This window comes from Neoarius graeffei, chromosome 14 (assembly GCF_027579695.1).
Source record: "Neoarius graeffei isolate fNeoGra1 chromosome 14, fNeoGra1.pri, whole genome shotgun sequence".
Classification (NCBI taxonomy): domain Eukaryota; kingdom Metazoa; phylum Chordata; class Actinopteri; order Siluriformes; family Ariidae; genus Neoarius; species Neoarius graeffei.
Window position 1 is genome coordinate 13,460,525 of NC_083582.1, and position 16,658 is coordinate 13,477,182.

Genomic DNA, 16,658 nt, shown 5'->3' on the forward strand with positions numbered 1-16,658 from the left:
TTTTTTGAGAAGAAATATGCAAAAGATGCAAATACCATTGGGTTTATATTACAGTCAAATGGAAACAATGCCATGATTAGGAGAGACAGAGATGAAGTTCATCATCAGGCAAAATAACAGTAATTCAAGTATTCAGTGGTGTCATGTGTCACATCGCTATATTTTTAAAAGAATCTCTAGAGTAATGCAATTTAATTTTAATTTTAATTATTGTTAAATGTTCATTGTGTGTGTGTGTGTGTGTGTGTGTGTGTGTGTGATATACTATATATATTTCAGATATTTAATGGGGAATTAAAAGCATAGATAGATAGATAGATAGATAGATAGATAGATAGATAGATAGATAGATAGATAGATAGATAGATAGATAGATAAAATAGCCAACAAACCTGGTATATCATACTGATTGATTAAAATTCACATTTTAAAGGGAATAAATCACATTAGCTGCACTGCAGTCACATTCAGGAATAATCTCAGAATTGCTGGTACAAAAGTACGTTCAAAGATATTTTTAAAATAAAATGTGCTTGTAGAAATAATTGTTTAAGGGTTTCTTTGTGATTTGTTTTGAAAATTTTTAAACATACTTTAACTGGATTGCAAAAATGACACAAAAAACACAAACTCTGTGTGTGTGTGTGTGTGTGTGTGTGTGTGTGTGTGTGTGTGTGTGTGTGTGTGTGTGTGTGTTGCATAATGTCCACTATTCCTGTCGTTCTTTCACCGAGTTCTTGCTCACTGCTAACAATTCCTCATTAATTATTCATGAGTGTAAAATACACACTTAGGCAAATGTGAAACAGTGTAAGCTGCAGTGTCCCTTCCTCTCTCTCTCCCTCGCGCACACACACACACACATACACATTTGTCAGAACTTTATAGTAAAAATAAAACCAAACAAAACCTATATCGTGCATCATCACACTAATGAAAGAAATCTTGATCTGTGAATAGATTTTAAACTGTAATTGTGATCATTTGGGAGCTTTTTTTTGTACCGAAATTCTCAGAAATGGTTCATTTTCAGAAAAGTAGTCAAACAGTGCACATGCTAAATTTTGTGAAGTCCTTCCCTTCAAACATTCATCATGTGAACACATTTCACTTGGTACCTTTTCCTTAGGAAAAAAGAATGATAAACTTTACCATGCACAAAGGTAAGAAGAAATACAGAACGTAGATTCTACCAGAAAAAAAAAAAATCAGTTCCCTATAATGCGTCTAGTCTGGAGTAACTAGAGTGAATGCTACCGTCGAAATGCTACACGGTGGATTGTTTACATAGGCAATCCATTTTATTTATTAAAATGCCCCCAAAAAAGTTGCTTAAACACCCTGATAGTTCACCACTGCAAACACATTCGAGTCCAAAAGTCTGGCGCCAGTCAAACACTAACACTTCTCATCATCCTTCACTAATATACAGTATGTGGCAGCCTGGGAAAACCCTTCACACTGTCAAATTCAAGCCTCATCATTGTCTGTTCACTCCACTGATCTCTGTTTGCTAATCATTAGTTACATTTCTTGACTTTGTATTTGGCCATTGAAACATTTTAAAACTGTCGTCCATACAATGTATGAGCTCTTCTTTGTTTTGATGATGATGATGATGTGAAGGAGCAGGAGCAGACATTTTAACATCCGATATCTGATCTGATTGAATGCAAATATGTCGCTAACTGTCCAACAACTTGATCAAATCTTAACACTTGGCTATCAAGGTTTTGGACATCTTTAGGCAGACTGATTTTTTTTTTTGCTGGCTCCTTGCACAATATGATCTTTACAAGAAGATGCCAAAGTATTGTAACTTTAGAAAATAATCTGAATTTAAAACACTTCAGTGAAATAAACTCATGCTTTTGAAGACAAGTAGTACAGTATTTTTAAGTAGATTATTGAATGTATGCAGGTTTCCACAGTGACAACATGTGATGGTTTTCCCAGAATGCCACACAGGCAACCAGTACAGTGTCCTCTTTTTGGCTGGAAACATTTAGGACGATAAGATGAAATGTTGTGGACTCAGACTTTTGGACCCGACTGTGCATAATTTCAAAGGCAAGCTATTCAAGTGGTATACTGAGTACTGATTGAGTAAATAAGGAATAATGCACAATCAACATGCGTCTTGCATAGTTATTAAGTTATTTGCATGGGTGGGACAGAAAACAATCCCTTGTCAAAAAAAAAATCACTGCAAACATTTTGGACATACTTTCTCTAGAGTCTTGGATTAGTCCATCAGGTCGAGGCACCAGGAAGTTTCAGAGCCACTGCTTTCATTTTGAGTCCCAACATCAGGCTTCGTTGATTCTGATTCAGAAGTCTCAATGTCCTGGGTTTCTGCTGATCCGTCATCTGCTAGCAGGCACTCGCGACTTGTGTGTCCAACTTTACTCAAATCTGACAGCAGGACAGTATCTTCCCGGTCCTCACTGACCTCTTCCAGGACCGTGTCCGGAATGTCACTATCCAATTCCAGATTTGGTTCGCTAGTGACTGGGGGATTGTGGTGGACTGGAATTGTGCGATTAGCGATTAGCAGGGAGTGAGTGGATGTTGGTGCACTGGAAAGTAAATGAAGATTTAAAGACACTTGGTTTGGTTTGTCCCGGTTGAACAGAACAGGCTGAGAGCGACTGATGTTTGTTAAGACGTCGTGATCCTGACCTCCCGATTCTTGTTTCTTGTATCCTTTTGCTGGATAGAAGGAGGAAGTGGAGGTATCAATGTTAATTAAGCTTGATTTACAGGAAGTAGGATCACAAGCACTGTTGGGATCAAGATGAGGAAGGTGTTTGAAAACTTCAGGTTGTGGGGGCACGCCTGTCCGACTTCCACCTGCAACACCATGATCACAGTTTGGTTAAAGTTTGGTGGTATAAGCTGGGTTAATACTATATGGCTAACTCATAATACTATATGGTTAAGCTAACTCATAGTAGATAGTCACTATAGTCACCGGAGAACCTGCTGCAGGAGGGGGCGCGTGCCATCGTCTGTTCAGACGGAGGGAGGCCAATGATGATGATGATGAGTAGATAGTGAGTTCTGCTGATTTGTTTTATTAATTTATTTAACTTCATTGGCTGTTTTGGTCAGGAATCACTTGGCACAAGGCAGGAATACGCCTTTGATGAGATGCCAGGACATCGCTCACACTCATGTTAGGCCAATTTAAGATGCTGTTTAGGTTGGGAGGAAACCAAAGAACCCAGAGGAAGCCCACAATGACAGCCATGGGGAGATCATATGAAATGCAACACAGACAGTCACCAGAGGTCAGGATGGAACCCTGCACCCCAAAGATGTGAGGCAATGATAGTATCTCCCACCCTTTTGTTTTTATCTTAGCGAGTTTAATGTAACTTTCTCAATCTAAAATTACAAAAACTCCTGGAGTAAAAGACCACTCAATGTTCATTTAGGACTTATTTTCAATCACACAAGACCAGGGTACTATTTACATCAGACCTGGGCATTTTACAGCCCACGGGCCGCATCCGGCCCTTTGGTTCATTCTGACCGGCCCGTGTAAGGTTAATTAGAAATTACAAAATAAACGTATTTTCTAATTTTACCTCATGCATGGACTGAATGTGCATTGCTTTTATTTTGAAGTTGTGTTCAACAAAAACGCAATGCGCACGACATGAACATGACATGAAATCCCACAAAACCTAATCCCGCGATAACTACTTCCGTAATTTGTCCAGACCAACCACAAACTTGTACATCATCCTTCAAACGGTCCAGCCAATCACATAGTGTGATGTCACCAGCAGGCGCCGGAGCCCGAGCCAATCTGTAGATCTGATACCTACACCGAATCGACTGATGATCATCTGTCAGCTGTACTTCGCATCTCCACCTCAGACATTCAACCTGACTTTGATGCACTCGTTAAAGACCAACAGAGACTAGATTTCTCTCACTGAACAAATAAAAAACTGAAAAACACCAAATGAGGTGATTAGACTACAAATGTGGGCATCATTATTATAATATGATGTATCTTGCTTGATATTTGCAGTAGAAAGACAATATTGTGATGTCTTTATTGTGTTTTGGGGTGAATGTGACTGAAAAAAAATGGCACAAATGTTCACATTTTGTTAACCATTGTTTTGGGAAATTTGATTGAATAAATGACATTTTTTGTAAGGCAACCTCGTTTTTTCCATACTCTTACCAGTCTTAGCAGCTTGTAAAAACAATGTTATTTATTGCTTTATATAAAGAAATACAATTAATATTATGCAGAATTTAGTTCAGCCTTTTGGTTTGGCCCTCCACAAAATTTTCTGTTTCTCATGTGGCCCCATGGAAAAAATAATTGCCCACCTCTGATCTACATGAATGGGAGAATCTTAAACCCCATCAAGATGATGAGTCAAACATGGATTTGAAATGATTGTTGAAATCTGACAAAAATTGTGTAAATAACATGTGGTCTTTGGTTCTAATCTTTTCATATCATTACAAATTGAGTAACGTATCCTATAGTTTTGCAAAATAAAGTGTAAGAATCTGAGAGGCTTCTCACCAATCAGAATTAAGAATTCAACAGCACTGTGGTGTCAATATAGGATAATGTACAACTGTTTGTTTGGACATGCCTATTTCTGACGTGTGGCTCCATGCACTTGTCCCAATGTGGACGACGTTCTCAGACACAGCATGATCAGCCTGAAGATAATGATGTGGATGATGATAAAGGCCTTGGGCTTCCTGATGAGAATGCACACCGGTGGTGTATGCCGCAGTGTTTGTGTGCATCATGTGCACTCCATAGGGGTAGGAGGACATAGAGGTGGTGTAGTGATGAACAGCTTGTGCTTGTAGAAGGTGCATCATGTGATGCAGGTCCTTCGTTAGCTGAGACACTTCTTGGTTTAGGCTGACCATCTAGAGATGGGTGAAGAAAGAAAATGGACTTTACTGTCAACTGTGGCTGAGTTTTTAACAATGTATTCCTGAGTAATAAGTTGATACTACTTTCTTGGTAGCATATTCTTGATTGTTGGATTCTGGACTGTTGAACCCAGATTTGAGATCAAGGACACAAAACAAGTTACAGAAACAAAAAAGGAAAACCTGTACTCCTGCTCATTCATGTGATTATCCAATCATGTGGCAGCAATGCACTGCATAAAATCATGCAGATACAGGTTAAGAAGTAACTCAGAAATCATGCTTGACAAATGTGATGAGTGGAAAAGCATCTCAGAATGCATAACACTCGCCGAGTCTTTTTGTCCAGTCTGTCCAGTTTGGGTGACTCTGTGCCCACTGTAGCTTAGTTTCCTGTTCTTGGCTGACAGGTGTAAAACCCAATGTGGTCTTCTGCTGTTGTAACTCTTCCTCTTCTTCTTCTTCCAGCTGCCCCCGTTAGGGGTTGCCACAATGGATCTTTTCAACATATTTGATTTGGCATAGGTTTTACACTGGATGCCCTTACTAACACAACCCTCCTCCAATCTATCTGGGCTTGGGACTGGCACTAAGTATTGGCTTGTGCAACGCCAATGACTGAGTATTTTACCATATCTGCATGTCTTTGAACTGTGAGGGAAACTGGAGCATCCAGAGGAAACCCACATAGACACGAGGAGAACATGCAAACCCTACACAGAAAGGCCCACCACTGCACCACTGTGCCACCCATGGGTGTTGTAACCCATCCTCCTCAAGTTTCGACATGTTGTTCTGAGATGCTTTTCTGCTCACATGGATATTTAAGTTACTATAGCTACCCTGCCAGCTTGAAACAGGGTGCCGCATACTGATCTGTCACTTACTGGATCTTTACAGGTTTTGGGCCCCATTCTGTGTATTTAACTTCTTTAACTGATCACTATCAGTTTGTTGATGTAAATGGCAATTTTTCTATACATACTGAGATAAAGTTTGGTGTTCCACAAAGTTCTGTCTTAGGCCCACTGCTTTTTTTCTTTATATATGTAACCTCTGGGTAATATTATTTGGAAGCATGGTATTAGCTTCCATTGTTATGCTGATGACACACAGTTGTATGTTTCTGCAAAGCCAGATGAGAGACACCAGCTTAATAAAATTGAGGAATGTGTAAAGGACATTAGACACTGGATGCTTATTAACTTCCTTCTGCTCAACTCTGACAAGACTGAAGTACTTGTACTAGGACCACATGCAGCTAGAAGTAGGTTTCCTGATTACATAGTAACTCTGGATGGCCTTTCTGTTTCTTCACATGCAGCAGTAAAAGATCTCGGTGTGATCATTGACTCCAGTCTTTTATTTGAAACTCATATTGATAACATTACCTGGATAGCTTTCTTTCATTTCAGAAATATTGCTAAGATAAGAAATATAATGTCATTACATGATGCAGAAAAACTAGTGCATGCCTTTGTTACCTCTAGGTTAGATTATTGTAATGTCTTACTCAGGGCCGTTGACAGGGGGGGACAACCGGGTATTTTGTCCCAGGCCCAGGCATGAGGGGGGGCCCAGAACTGGTCCCTCATGAAGATGCCATTAATCATTCTGTTTCATTTCAAAATGTGTTGATTTGGGGGAGAAAAATGTGCTATATTTGCATTCAATGAATGATTTCTGGTTCTTTTGCCTTTATTGTCTTCGAAAATAGATTCAAGAACCCACCTACCACCCCTAATGCAGAAATGGTTTGGTCTTTGATTAAGGCGCCAAATAACACGGCACTATTCCATCATAACGCTTCGACAATAAGCGTGCGAGCCCGTTTCCCAACATGCACAAGTCAGGAGCAAAGAAAAGAAAAGAGAAAAAGAGATGAAGAAGCCAAGAGCCTCAGGGGCTCACTGCATAGATATTTTAGAAAAGATTCAGATGATGCAGCAGGTGGTGAAGGCGGTGGGGCAGCTGAGCCAGGTAAGACACAGATAACTTTTTTCCAGCCCCGTAATGTAACCCCAGCACGCGTGCTGCACCATTCATAATTATAAAGTAGGGGATAGCAGGGTACACTGAGTGAACACTGAAATGCACAGGGCATTGAATTATTTCATAAACATATCGGTTTAATAACACTGTGTTGCATATATCTCAATGAAGCAAAGAATAGCACATTGGCCCGCAATCATATCCAAATGTTTTAGGCACGCTTGCTGAGCTGCGCTGAGCTGGACTCCGGTTAGCTGAAAGCCCGTGGAACGCTGCCTCTTGTTAATTAAACCTTATTTTGTTGGAAATCATCCCGTGTAGATACGACGGCATGTGAAATTGCCAGCTAGATAGAGTTTAATGTAACGAATGGGCTATAAATGGGGTGTTTTGAGGTTAGTCTGTTGCAAAACATTAAACTTTCGCTTAGACTGGATACTCTTCAAACAATTCCCTTGCTCAAGTGAAAAATGATAGGCCTGTATGAAAAGCGCAATTAATGAAAGTAGCCTAATAAGCCCTAAACGAATAAAACAACCTCTGTTTTATTGTTGTTGCTTACACGTTAAGATTTTGAAATCTTCTCGGTCCAGTTCTATATCCAGGGAATGTTGTAATCCTTTTGGTTTATCCGTAATAAACGTGTCAGCCCCCAGGTCAGATAGGCTAATGTTACGTGGTTGGGAGGGTGTCAATTTTTTTTGTAACATTCTAAATCGAGTACGGAAAGGACGTTTATGAAAAACAAGACAAAAAAATACACTGAAAAACTCACTGTACACATCACTAGTGGTGATGCTTCTATGTTCAGATTTTGGGAAAGCCATAACTCCGTTCTCATTGAGGCCCAGTTCCATCCCGTAAACAATCATTTTGGTTTATCAACTACCTGCGCTCAAACATGTCACAGGAGAGGCTCAATGGGCTGGCTATGCTCTCTATAGAGCGCGAACTTGCAAAGAAGCTGGACTTCAATGACCTTATTGACGACTTTGCCACAGCAAAAGTCCGGTGCATTGCATTTCGCACCTGAATAGTTGCAGACTAAGGAAATGTTCAAACTGTAAATATGTTGAAATGTTGAAATAAAATGGTTGACTGTTATAATGGGCTTGGAATACCTGTTATTTAAGGGTTGGAGTGAATGGAGACTGTGAAAAGAGGGGTTGGGTGTGGGTGGTTGCTGTGTGGCGATGTGCGTGTGCGCGTATGTGTGTGTGTGGGGGGGGGGGGCACTCAGATTATTTGGGGGGGGGGGGGGGGGGGGCACTCAGATTATTTTGTCCCGGGCCCAGCCAAAGCTGTCAACGGCCCTGGTCTTACTGTCTGGATGTTCCAATAAGTGCATAAACAAGTTCCAGTTGGTTCAAAATACAGCAGCAAGAGTCCTTACTAGAACTAGAAGATATGACCACATCATCCCTGTCTGATCCACACTACATTGGGTCCTAATCAAATTTCACATTCATTATAAAATACTACCATTGACCTTTAAAGCACTGAATGGTCTCGTGCCACAGTACCCGAGCGAACTTCTGGTCCTTTATGACCTGCCATGCCTACTTAGATCTAAAGGTGCAGGCTATTTGCTGGTACCTCATATAGTGAAGGCTACATCAAGGGGCAGAGCCTTTTCTTACAAAGCCCCACAGTTATGGAACAGCCTTCCAAGTAGTGTTCAAGAATCAGACACAGTTTCAGTGCTTAAGTCTTGTCTGAAAACATCTTTTTAGTCAAACCTTATGTTAATAGTTTTCTTGCTTTATGTCCCCCCCCCCGTCTCTTCCCCCTGTCTGTCCCTCTCTGTTGAGTTACATGTCAATCCTGAGACACCAGTGATGCTGACCTCTTCTGCTCCTTGGACTTGCCTGATCCATCCTGTTGCCCTACGTCTGGCTGGAGTCTCATCACATCGTTCCTGTGGAGGATGGCCCCATATGGACAATCGAAAGTTGCACTTGGAAGATGGTTCTGGACACTTACAGTAATACATTTATGTCTGAGGACTACAGTTGACTTACTAACTTTAGGACTGCAGTTGTCATGAACAGTTTTGCACTCAAGTTTCCATCAATGAACAGTTTATAACTTCAACAAAACAGACTTCATGTTAAAACTATAATTATTTTCCTGGTTTCACAGTTGTACTTTGTGATTCTATAGGACACAGTTATAGAAGTGAGTTATTTATAATCATGCTATCTGTTATCGCCCAGATGAGGATGGGTTCCCTTTTGAGTCTGGTTCCTCTTGAGGTTTCTTTCTCATGTCGTCTGAGCCAGGTTTTCCTTGCCACCATCACCACAGGCTTGCTCATTAGGGATAAATTAGGGATAAAATTACCTCATGTTTAAAGTCTTTAATTTTCTGTAAAGCTGCTTTGCAACAATGTCTGTTGTTAAAAGCATGATACAAATAAACTTGACTTGACTTACAACCAATCATATCTCAAACAGAGGCTCTGAAATTATATCTCCTCCAAGTTCAGATGCGTCATCATTGGAGATCTTGTCCTATAGTCTGCTTGCATCAGTTAGTTGGTGGGAGAACTGGAAAAAATACTGAGTGGGTGGATTTAGTACTGGCCATACAGAAAAACTCAGAAGGGTTGGGGTGGGGCTGAAAGTTAAAAAGGGGCATGAGATTTTAAAACACCATCTACAAATGATGATCGGGCACACTTCAAATTCACACTTCAGTTACAATTTCCAACCTTTGCTATATGATGTTGAAAATTAGATCTGTGCAGTACAGTATGTTTTAACAAAGCCCAGGAGAGAAAGGATGGAAGAGAAGATGGCCATTGTGAGGGAAGAGGCAGAAGATTTCTTTGCAGCACTCCCCGTGGAATTATCTGCAGTGCAGAAACACACTGTGTCTTAATGCATGCTATACAGTACCTCATTGTACCTGCATGCCATCTGTGTTTGTGTGTGTGTGTGTGCGCGCGCGTGCGCCTGTGCTATTTTGGGTGCAACCTTTTGGCTGTCATTTTCCAAACTACAGTAGAGAATATAATATGCAGTGGACATGAAATCCCACAATGAACTATCCAGTGAACAGAGCATGTGGTTTGGGACATGTCCACAATGCAGTGATGGTGTTTGTGTTCTATGATTGTGCACTGTAGGGAATAGGGTGTAGGGAGCTGTTTGTGACATGGTGTGTGTGTTTTTTTTACCTTTTTGTTGAGTTGACTGATGCTCTCTCGCACCTCCTCTGTCTCCTGGAGCAGTGTGCTGTTCACCTGATCATTATCTATGAACAAAATATGAAAAATGGATGACAGATAAATTAAACAGAAGAAAGAGAAAGAAAGACTATAATATTATAAATATATACATTATACAGTATAGATAAATATATTAGTGTGTTTGACTGTATCTTGGTGCATGGTACAACATGGTAGCCTGTATGTTGGTACATGTGTGAGGGTTGGGATGTGTGTGTGTGTGTGTGTGTGTGTGTGTGTGTGTGTGTGTGTGTGTGTGTGTGTTAGTTATGATGCACACTCTCCATATGCCGCTTTTCCACTACAAACGCGGCTGAGTCAGGCTGAGCCGTGCCGTGCTGAGTTGGGCTGAGTCGAGCTGAGCGGGGCTGTTGGAGTTGCATTTCGACTACAACCGCGCTGAACCGTGCTGGCTGGAAGTGGGTGGACACATTGGGTGGAGTTAGCGAAAGTGGGTGGACGTCACGTGATGTCGTTAAGCAGCGCAAACAGTGACATCAGTGAGCTTTTAAGCGGTAGTCTCACGACCCGAATAGTAAACAATCAACATGAAGTCGTTAGTGTTGCTGGTCTTGGTGCTGTGGCTTGTTGTCACCAACAACGCCAACAGATACTGGCAAGAGCGTATAGATGAGGCGAGGCGCATAAGGCTTCAGAAATTCTCGTAATTCGTAAGTCTTCTTCTTCCGGGTTTACAGTGTTTACAGATCCCAGCGTGCTCGCAGGGCGTGTGTGGGCATGTGAGGACACTCCTCCTCACCAATCAGTGCACAGGGGAGTGTCTGCTCACGCCCCCAGCCTCACTCGGCTCGCTTTGGCTCGCTTCAGCCCCACTCCAAAACCGTGCGAGTTTTAGGGGCTAAGCAGGGCTGAAGCGAGCCGAGTCGTGCTGTTCTTTGGTAGTCGAAACGCGAGCCGTGTCGGGCTGAAGTGAGCTGAAGCGAGCTGAAGTGAGCTGAAAAAGGGTAGTGGAAAAGGGCCATTAGTGTACCTTTTGCTGTACCAGTGTTAGTCCTGCTGTGCTCGGTGCTGAATTGAAACACACGTCCATTATCCTCAATTCCATCAACCACCCTGTCAGACACACAAATACATAACTAGGCCAATTTCAAGTTTACTATCCATTTGGAATGGATTGAAAGTGACAGCTGAATGCATGTGGACAAATTCAGCCAACAAGAGAGCATGGTGGATGTACGAACCTTGGGCTGAGGTCAGGTGGTGCAAAGCAGCTGAATGTGGGAATGAGGAGTTTGTTGGGTTTCCGTCCGGTGAATCCCTCTGGAGTTGTGGAAAGTGCATCATGTGAAGGATGGTCGGATTTGGAATGTGGTTTTGGAGACACGCTTTTATAGTTTCCTCTCACTGGGGAATGGCAGCGGCGTAAAGCATTAAACTGCCGCAGCTCGTCACCCAGCAGGTTCCCCAGGTTAGGGAGCAGAAGGTTCCGGCGGGATTTCGATGCTGGGGAAAGGTGACAGTGTTCATCTGCTTCTACACTGGTTTCAATTATACAGGCATGTTTTCCATCTGTCGATGCCCTTGAGTCCACACGATTGTTCTGGATTTAAAAAAGAAAATGTTTTTAAGTTGTCTTGTTCTTGTAATATTTTTTAATTATGCTTGTTTAAATGAGGTTCATTTGAATCATGGTAGTTTTGTCATTTATATGCAATGTATTTTGGATGTGGTTACAATACTGTTGTTTCCAGAACATAGTGAAATAATACCTAAAATCAGGGGTGTAGGGGGCCCTGGATAGAGATAGTACCCTTGTTCGCCCGCAGCTGCACCCTCCTCCATAGGGTGGTTGGACAACACCGGTTCTCATCCATCCCCTAAAGCTCTCACGTGTTGGCTCCAAGCGCCACACCCCGGTACACCGTCTCAGCTGACGGGCTAAACCACGTGAGGGGATGGTGCCCACACTGCATCGTTGGGCGGATGAGCTGCACCAGGCAGCCAACGGCCAGGGTGGAAGAGGTCTACCACACCCAACGGCAATGTGAAAAGGAGAAAACCTTCCAAATCTGGAGTGGAGACCTATAGGCAGTTCTGTGCTTTATGTAAACACCATTCCGGTAGCTCCTGCAGCCAAGCTGACACCAAACGTCATGTTCCGCATTCCTTTGGACCCCATCAGTAAGGCCGAGAGGGGGATTCTGACACTTGGGCCACCCAGGATCTCCATACTTCGGCCCAGGCTTCGCGCCCTGGAGAGGATACTCCAGGCCCACTGCAAAGCGTGGATACAAATCGGAAGTTGTCAGTTACGGGTTATAAGCCCTTTCAAATTGGCGTACAGGAAGGACTTTGATGGTGGGAGGGACCATTGAAGTCCTATCGTTCAACTACCGCCCGCCTCAAGCCGGGCAGCCCCCGGCCACTTAGGTGTCGGTCCGCCAATGTCTGCTGCTCCAGAGGGTGCCTGGAGCTCAGTGTTTCAACCAAACACGAAGAGCAGATGGAAACCCAGTACCCAACAGTCACAGTAACATTAAAACAAAGAGAAAGACTCCAGTTTTGCGTATTGCTACATGGAACGTGCGCACAATGTGCACAGGCTTCTCCGATGACCTGCAAGAGGTAGATAACATGAGGAAAACTGCCATTATTGACAGAGAACTGTCTAGGCTAGACATAAGCATAGCAGCCCTTCAAGAAACCAGGCTTGCCTCAAGTGGCTCCTTGAGAGAAGAGAACTACACGTTCTTCTGGAAGGGCAGAGGACCTAATGAGCCGTGCCAACATGGAGTTGGCTTTGCTGTCAGAAACACTCTACTAGCTGCAGTAGAACCTCCCACTGGAGGCACTGAATGTCTTCTCTCCATGCGCCTCAACACTGCTGCTGGACCTGTCAACATCCTCAGTGTCTACGCTCCTACTCTCAACTCCTCAGAAGACACTAAGGACCAGTTCTATGAGCAGCTGGATGAACTGATCACAAGTTGTCAGAAGGATGAGACATTGTTCCTACTAGGTGACTTTAATGCCAGAGTTGGCACAGACCATGAGTCCTGGCCTACCAGTCTTGGCCACCATGGCATTGGAAGGATGAATGGAAACAGAACAGTGGTGGCTGGTAGTCTTTCAAACAGGGGAGGCTGGTCGGTTATGATATTTCCAGATTTTAAAAGAAAAAAGAAAAAACACATCAATTTTGCCCATACTCTTGCCTCTGATCTGGCTCATTGTTGGCAGGGTCACAAACTGTGAAATAACAGGTTCTTTTGGCCCATTAGCCTACTGTCCAATATACATGATGGCGGTGTTGGGGGGGGGTATATTTTAACATTTTATATTTTAAAATTGTGGCATGTGGCATGTTGTTTAAAAATTGATCATTATTGAAAGCAGATCTTTCAGGAACCTCAGCAGTAACAGCAGAGTGTTCTGGAATAGGCACAAGCACTGACCTTGGGGAGCCAAACATAGAGGTGGGTGCCACACATTTCATTCAATGACACTTTCCCTATGTTTTACTTATTTTGACTGAGAAATGTTTTATTGACAATTTTGATAACCCTTCACTTTTAATCCAGGTCTGTAGTGTGAAATGTTCTCGGCTGTGTTTTTGTTTAAAAATGTTTTCCAAATTGTAGCTGTGTTTAATTCATATCCAGAGAAATATATATTCCAATATAATATACTCAGCATCAACATTTTAAATAGATTCTATATTTTTGGTCCATCCATGGCATATTACTAAAGTAGCCTATTTACTGTTGTTGATGTGGGTCACTTGCTGTTAGCCAATTCACTTTCTCGTACCAGGAGAGCTGAAAGGAACGAGTATTATTCCCTACCTTTTTCACCAAGTCAATTTGAGGCGTTGGTCTACCCTGCTCTTTAATTTTAATTTTTTCCTCGAAAGGAAGACTGGCAAATGGCTTCGCCAAAATTAAATCAGCAATGCTTGGCATCCGTGCGCAGCTTTCTTGCTAGCTGACTAGCCCCCTCAAGTTCAAGTTCAGTCACTCAAATAAATGAAATTTCTGGAACTAAGATAGCAAACTTGACAACACTATATTTACATTTTATTTACAATGAAAATATATACAAACTAAAAAAGCTGGTAGAAACCATATGTAATGAATGAAATCGAAATGTAAGCTGATCTCTTACAATACACCATAGCACTTGCGAATCCGCATGGGACTGAACTGAAATTCACCGCTGCCTGTCTATATTTGAAACGAGCTGTCAATCAAAGAAAATACCCGGCCGCTTTCACCAATCACCAGTCTCCTCGCGGAAACTGCCATGTCCCTCCCACTGTGAGGCTGGGAGTCCGTGGGGCGGGCGTTTTCACAGTATTTGTCCAATAACTGTCTTGCATTTTGAGATTGACAAGCGCATAGCTCCCAAATGCCATTGAAGTCCACTGAGGCTGGGAGTCCGTGGGACTCCGTGGGCGGGCGTTTTCGCAGTATTTGTCCAATAATCATCTTGCATTTTGAGATTGAAAAGTGCATAGCTCCCAAATGCCATTGAAGTCCACTGAGGCTGGGCTGCATCGCGCTGTCACGAGGGAGAAAAACTCACGCACACATTAGGCGAACTGGGGAAAGTTATAACGGAATGATTTCGCACTGTAGTTGGGTTGAGCACATATATTTCTATGATTCTGGATCTGAAATAGCAATGTTATAAGGTCGGCTATAACATAAGCCTAGCGCAATTCATCCTACACTATGTTCGTCATTTTTAGAGGAGACTGAGCCTCCCTCGTTGTCTTAGAGCAATCGCCTGTGAAACAGACAGAGACTGTTGGAACTGTGTTCTTACCACAATCTCTGCATCACTAACTCCTTCTTTGAGTGCAAACCACAGCATAAAGTGTTCTGGGAGCACCCAAGGTCTCACCGCTGGCATCAGCTTGACCTGATTGTCACCAGGCGCACAGCTTTAAACAGTGTCCTCCTTACCAGAAGCTACCACAGCACAGACTGTGACACAGACCATGCCCTTGTGAGCAGTAAAGTATGCCTACAACCTCGAACTGTACATCGCTCTAAGCCGAAGGGTCGACCTCACATAAATGTCACACACGTCATTCCTCGACAGAGTCACAGAGTATGTGTCCAGGCTAGACCAAGCTTTCCAGCAAATGCCACATGATGCCCTGATGCCACAACAAAATGGAAAGTCATGCAAGACATCATTCACAATGCAGGAATTGCCACGTTTGGCAAGAAAGGCCGGCCTAGTCAAGACTGGTTCAACGCTCACATCTCCACAATGGAGCCAGTAATTGAGGCCAAATGCAGAGCCTTCTTAGCATACAAGAACTGTCCCAGTGTTCAGACACTCACAGCACTCAGGAACGCTCGAAATACCGCACAACGTGCTGCAGGGAGTGTGCAAACGACTACTGGTGGCAACTATGTGCAGGGATACAGTGGAGCGCAGAGTCTGGAGACCTTCGGGGAATGTACAATGGCATCAAGAAGGCTCTAGGACCAACTGTGAAAAAGACTGCCCCCCTGAAATCTCTGTCAGGGGAAAAGATCACTGAGCGTGAGGAGCAAATGGCTAGATGTGTAGAACACTACTCTCAACTCTACTCACATGAGACGTCAGTCTCTGACACCATCCTCAACAGTATGAAAGACCTTCCCATTATGGAGGAACTTGATGAAGTGCCAACTACTGAAGAACTGAGCAAAGCCATCGACTCCCTCCCATACGAGAAGGCACCAGGTAGTGACAACATCCCACCTGAAGCCATCAAGTGTGGGAAACCGGCCCTGCTTCAGCCGCTGTATGAGCTACTCTGCCTCTGTTGGGAGTAAAGGGCTGTTCCCCAGGACATGCGTGATGCAACCATTGTGACGCTCTATAAAAACAAGGGAGATCGTGGGGACTGTAACAACTACAGGGGCATCTCACTCCTGAACATAGTCGGCAAGGTGTATGCTCGGATCCTTCTAAACAGACTAAAAATACTGGCTGATCATGTTTATCCAGAACCTCAGTGCGGATTTAGGGTGGGAAGGTCAACAACTGACATGATTTTCTCCCTGCGTCAACTGCAGGAAAAGAGCAGAGAGCAAGGCCAACCCCTGTACATGTTGTTTATAGACCTTACCAAAGCCTTCGATCTAGTCAGTAGAACAGGCCTATTTGAACTCCTAAAGGAGATCGGCTGCCCACCAAAACTGTGTAGCATGGTGGTGTCTTTCCACACCAACATGAAAGGAACAGTCTTGTACAATGGATCCTGCTCGGACCCTTTCTCCATAAATAGCGGGGTAAAACAAGGTTGCGTGCTGGCACCGACACTCTTTGGAATTTTCTTTTCCATACTTCTGTCGCACACCTTCGACACATCCACAGATGGCGTTTATCTGCACACAAGGTCCAACAGAAAGCTGTTTAACCTTGCACGACTCCATTCCAAGACCAAGGTGAGGACAGTACTCCTAAGAGAGATGCTTTTTGCGGACAATGCAGCGCTCATGGCCCATACAGTGGCCACACTTCAGAGATTAAGCAACTGCTTTCG

The 16,658-nt window shown here is 43.1% G+C and overlaps 1 protein-coding gene across 1 annotated transcript in view; it reads right to left on the bottom strand.

Moving 5' to 3' along the window:
• Window positions 1-2,245: 2,245 nt before the first annotated feature.
• kcnh4b (potassium voltage-gated channel, subfamily H (eag-related), member 4b) overlaps window positions 2,246-16,658 on the bottom strand; it is a 103,776-nt gene continuing 89,363 nt past the window's right edge. The window contains exons 13-17 of the mRNA XM_060939315.1: window positions 11,353-11,711; window positions 11,142-11,224; window positions 10,100-10,176; window positions 4,632-4,920; window positions 2,246-2,853 (exon numbers count right to left, since the gene is read on the bottom strand). Coding sequence (XP_060795298.1) covers window positions 2,246-2,853; window positions 4,632-4,920; window positions 10,100-10,176; window positions 11,142-11,224; window positions 11,353-11,711 — 1,416 coding nt within the window. The remainder of the gene's footprint in view (window positions 2,854-4,631; window positions 4,921-10,099; window positions 10,177-11,141; window positions 11,225-11,352; window positions 11,712-16,658) is intronic.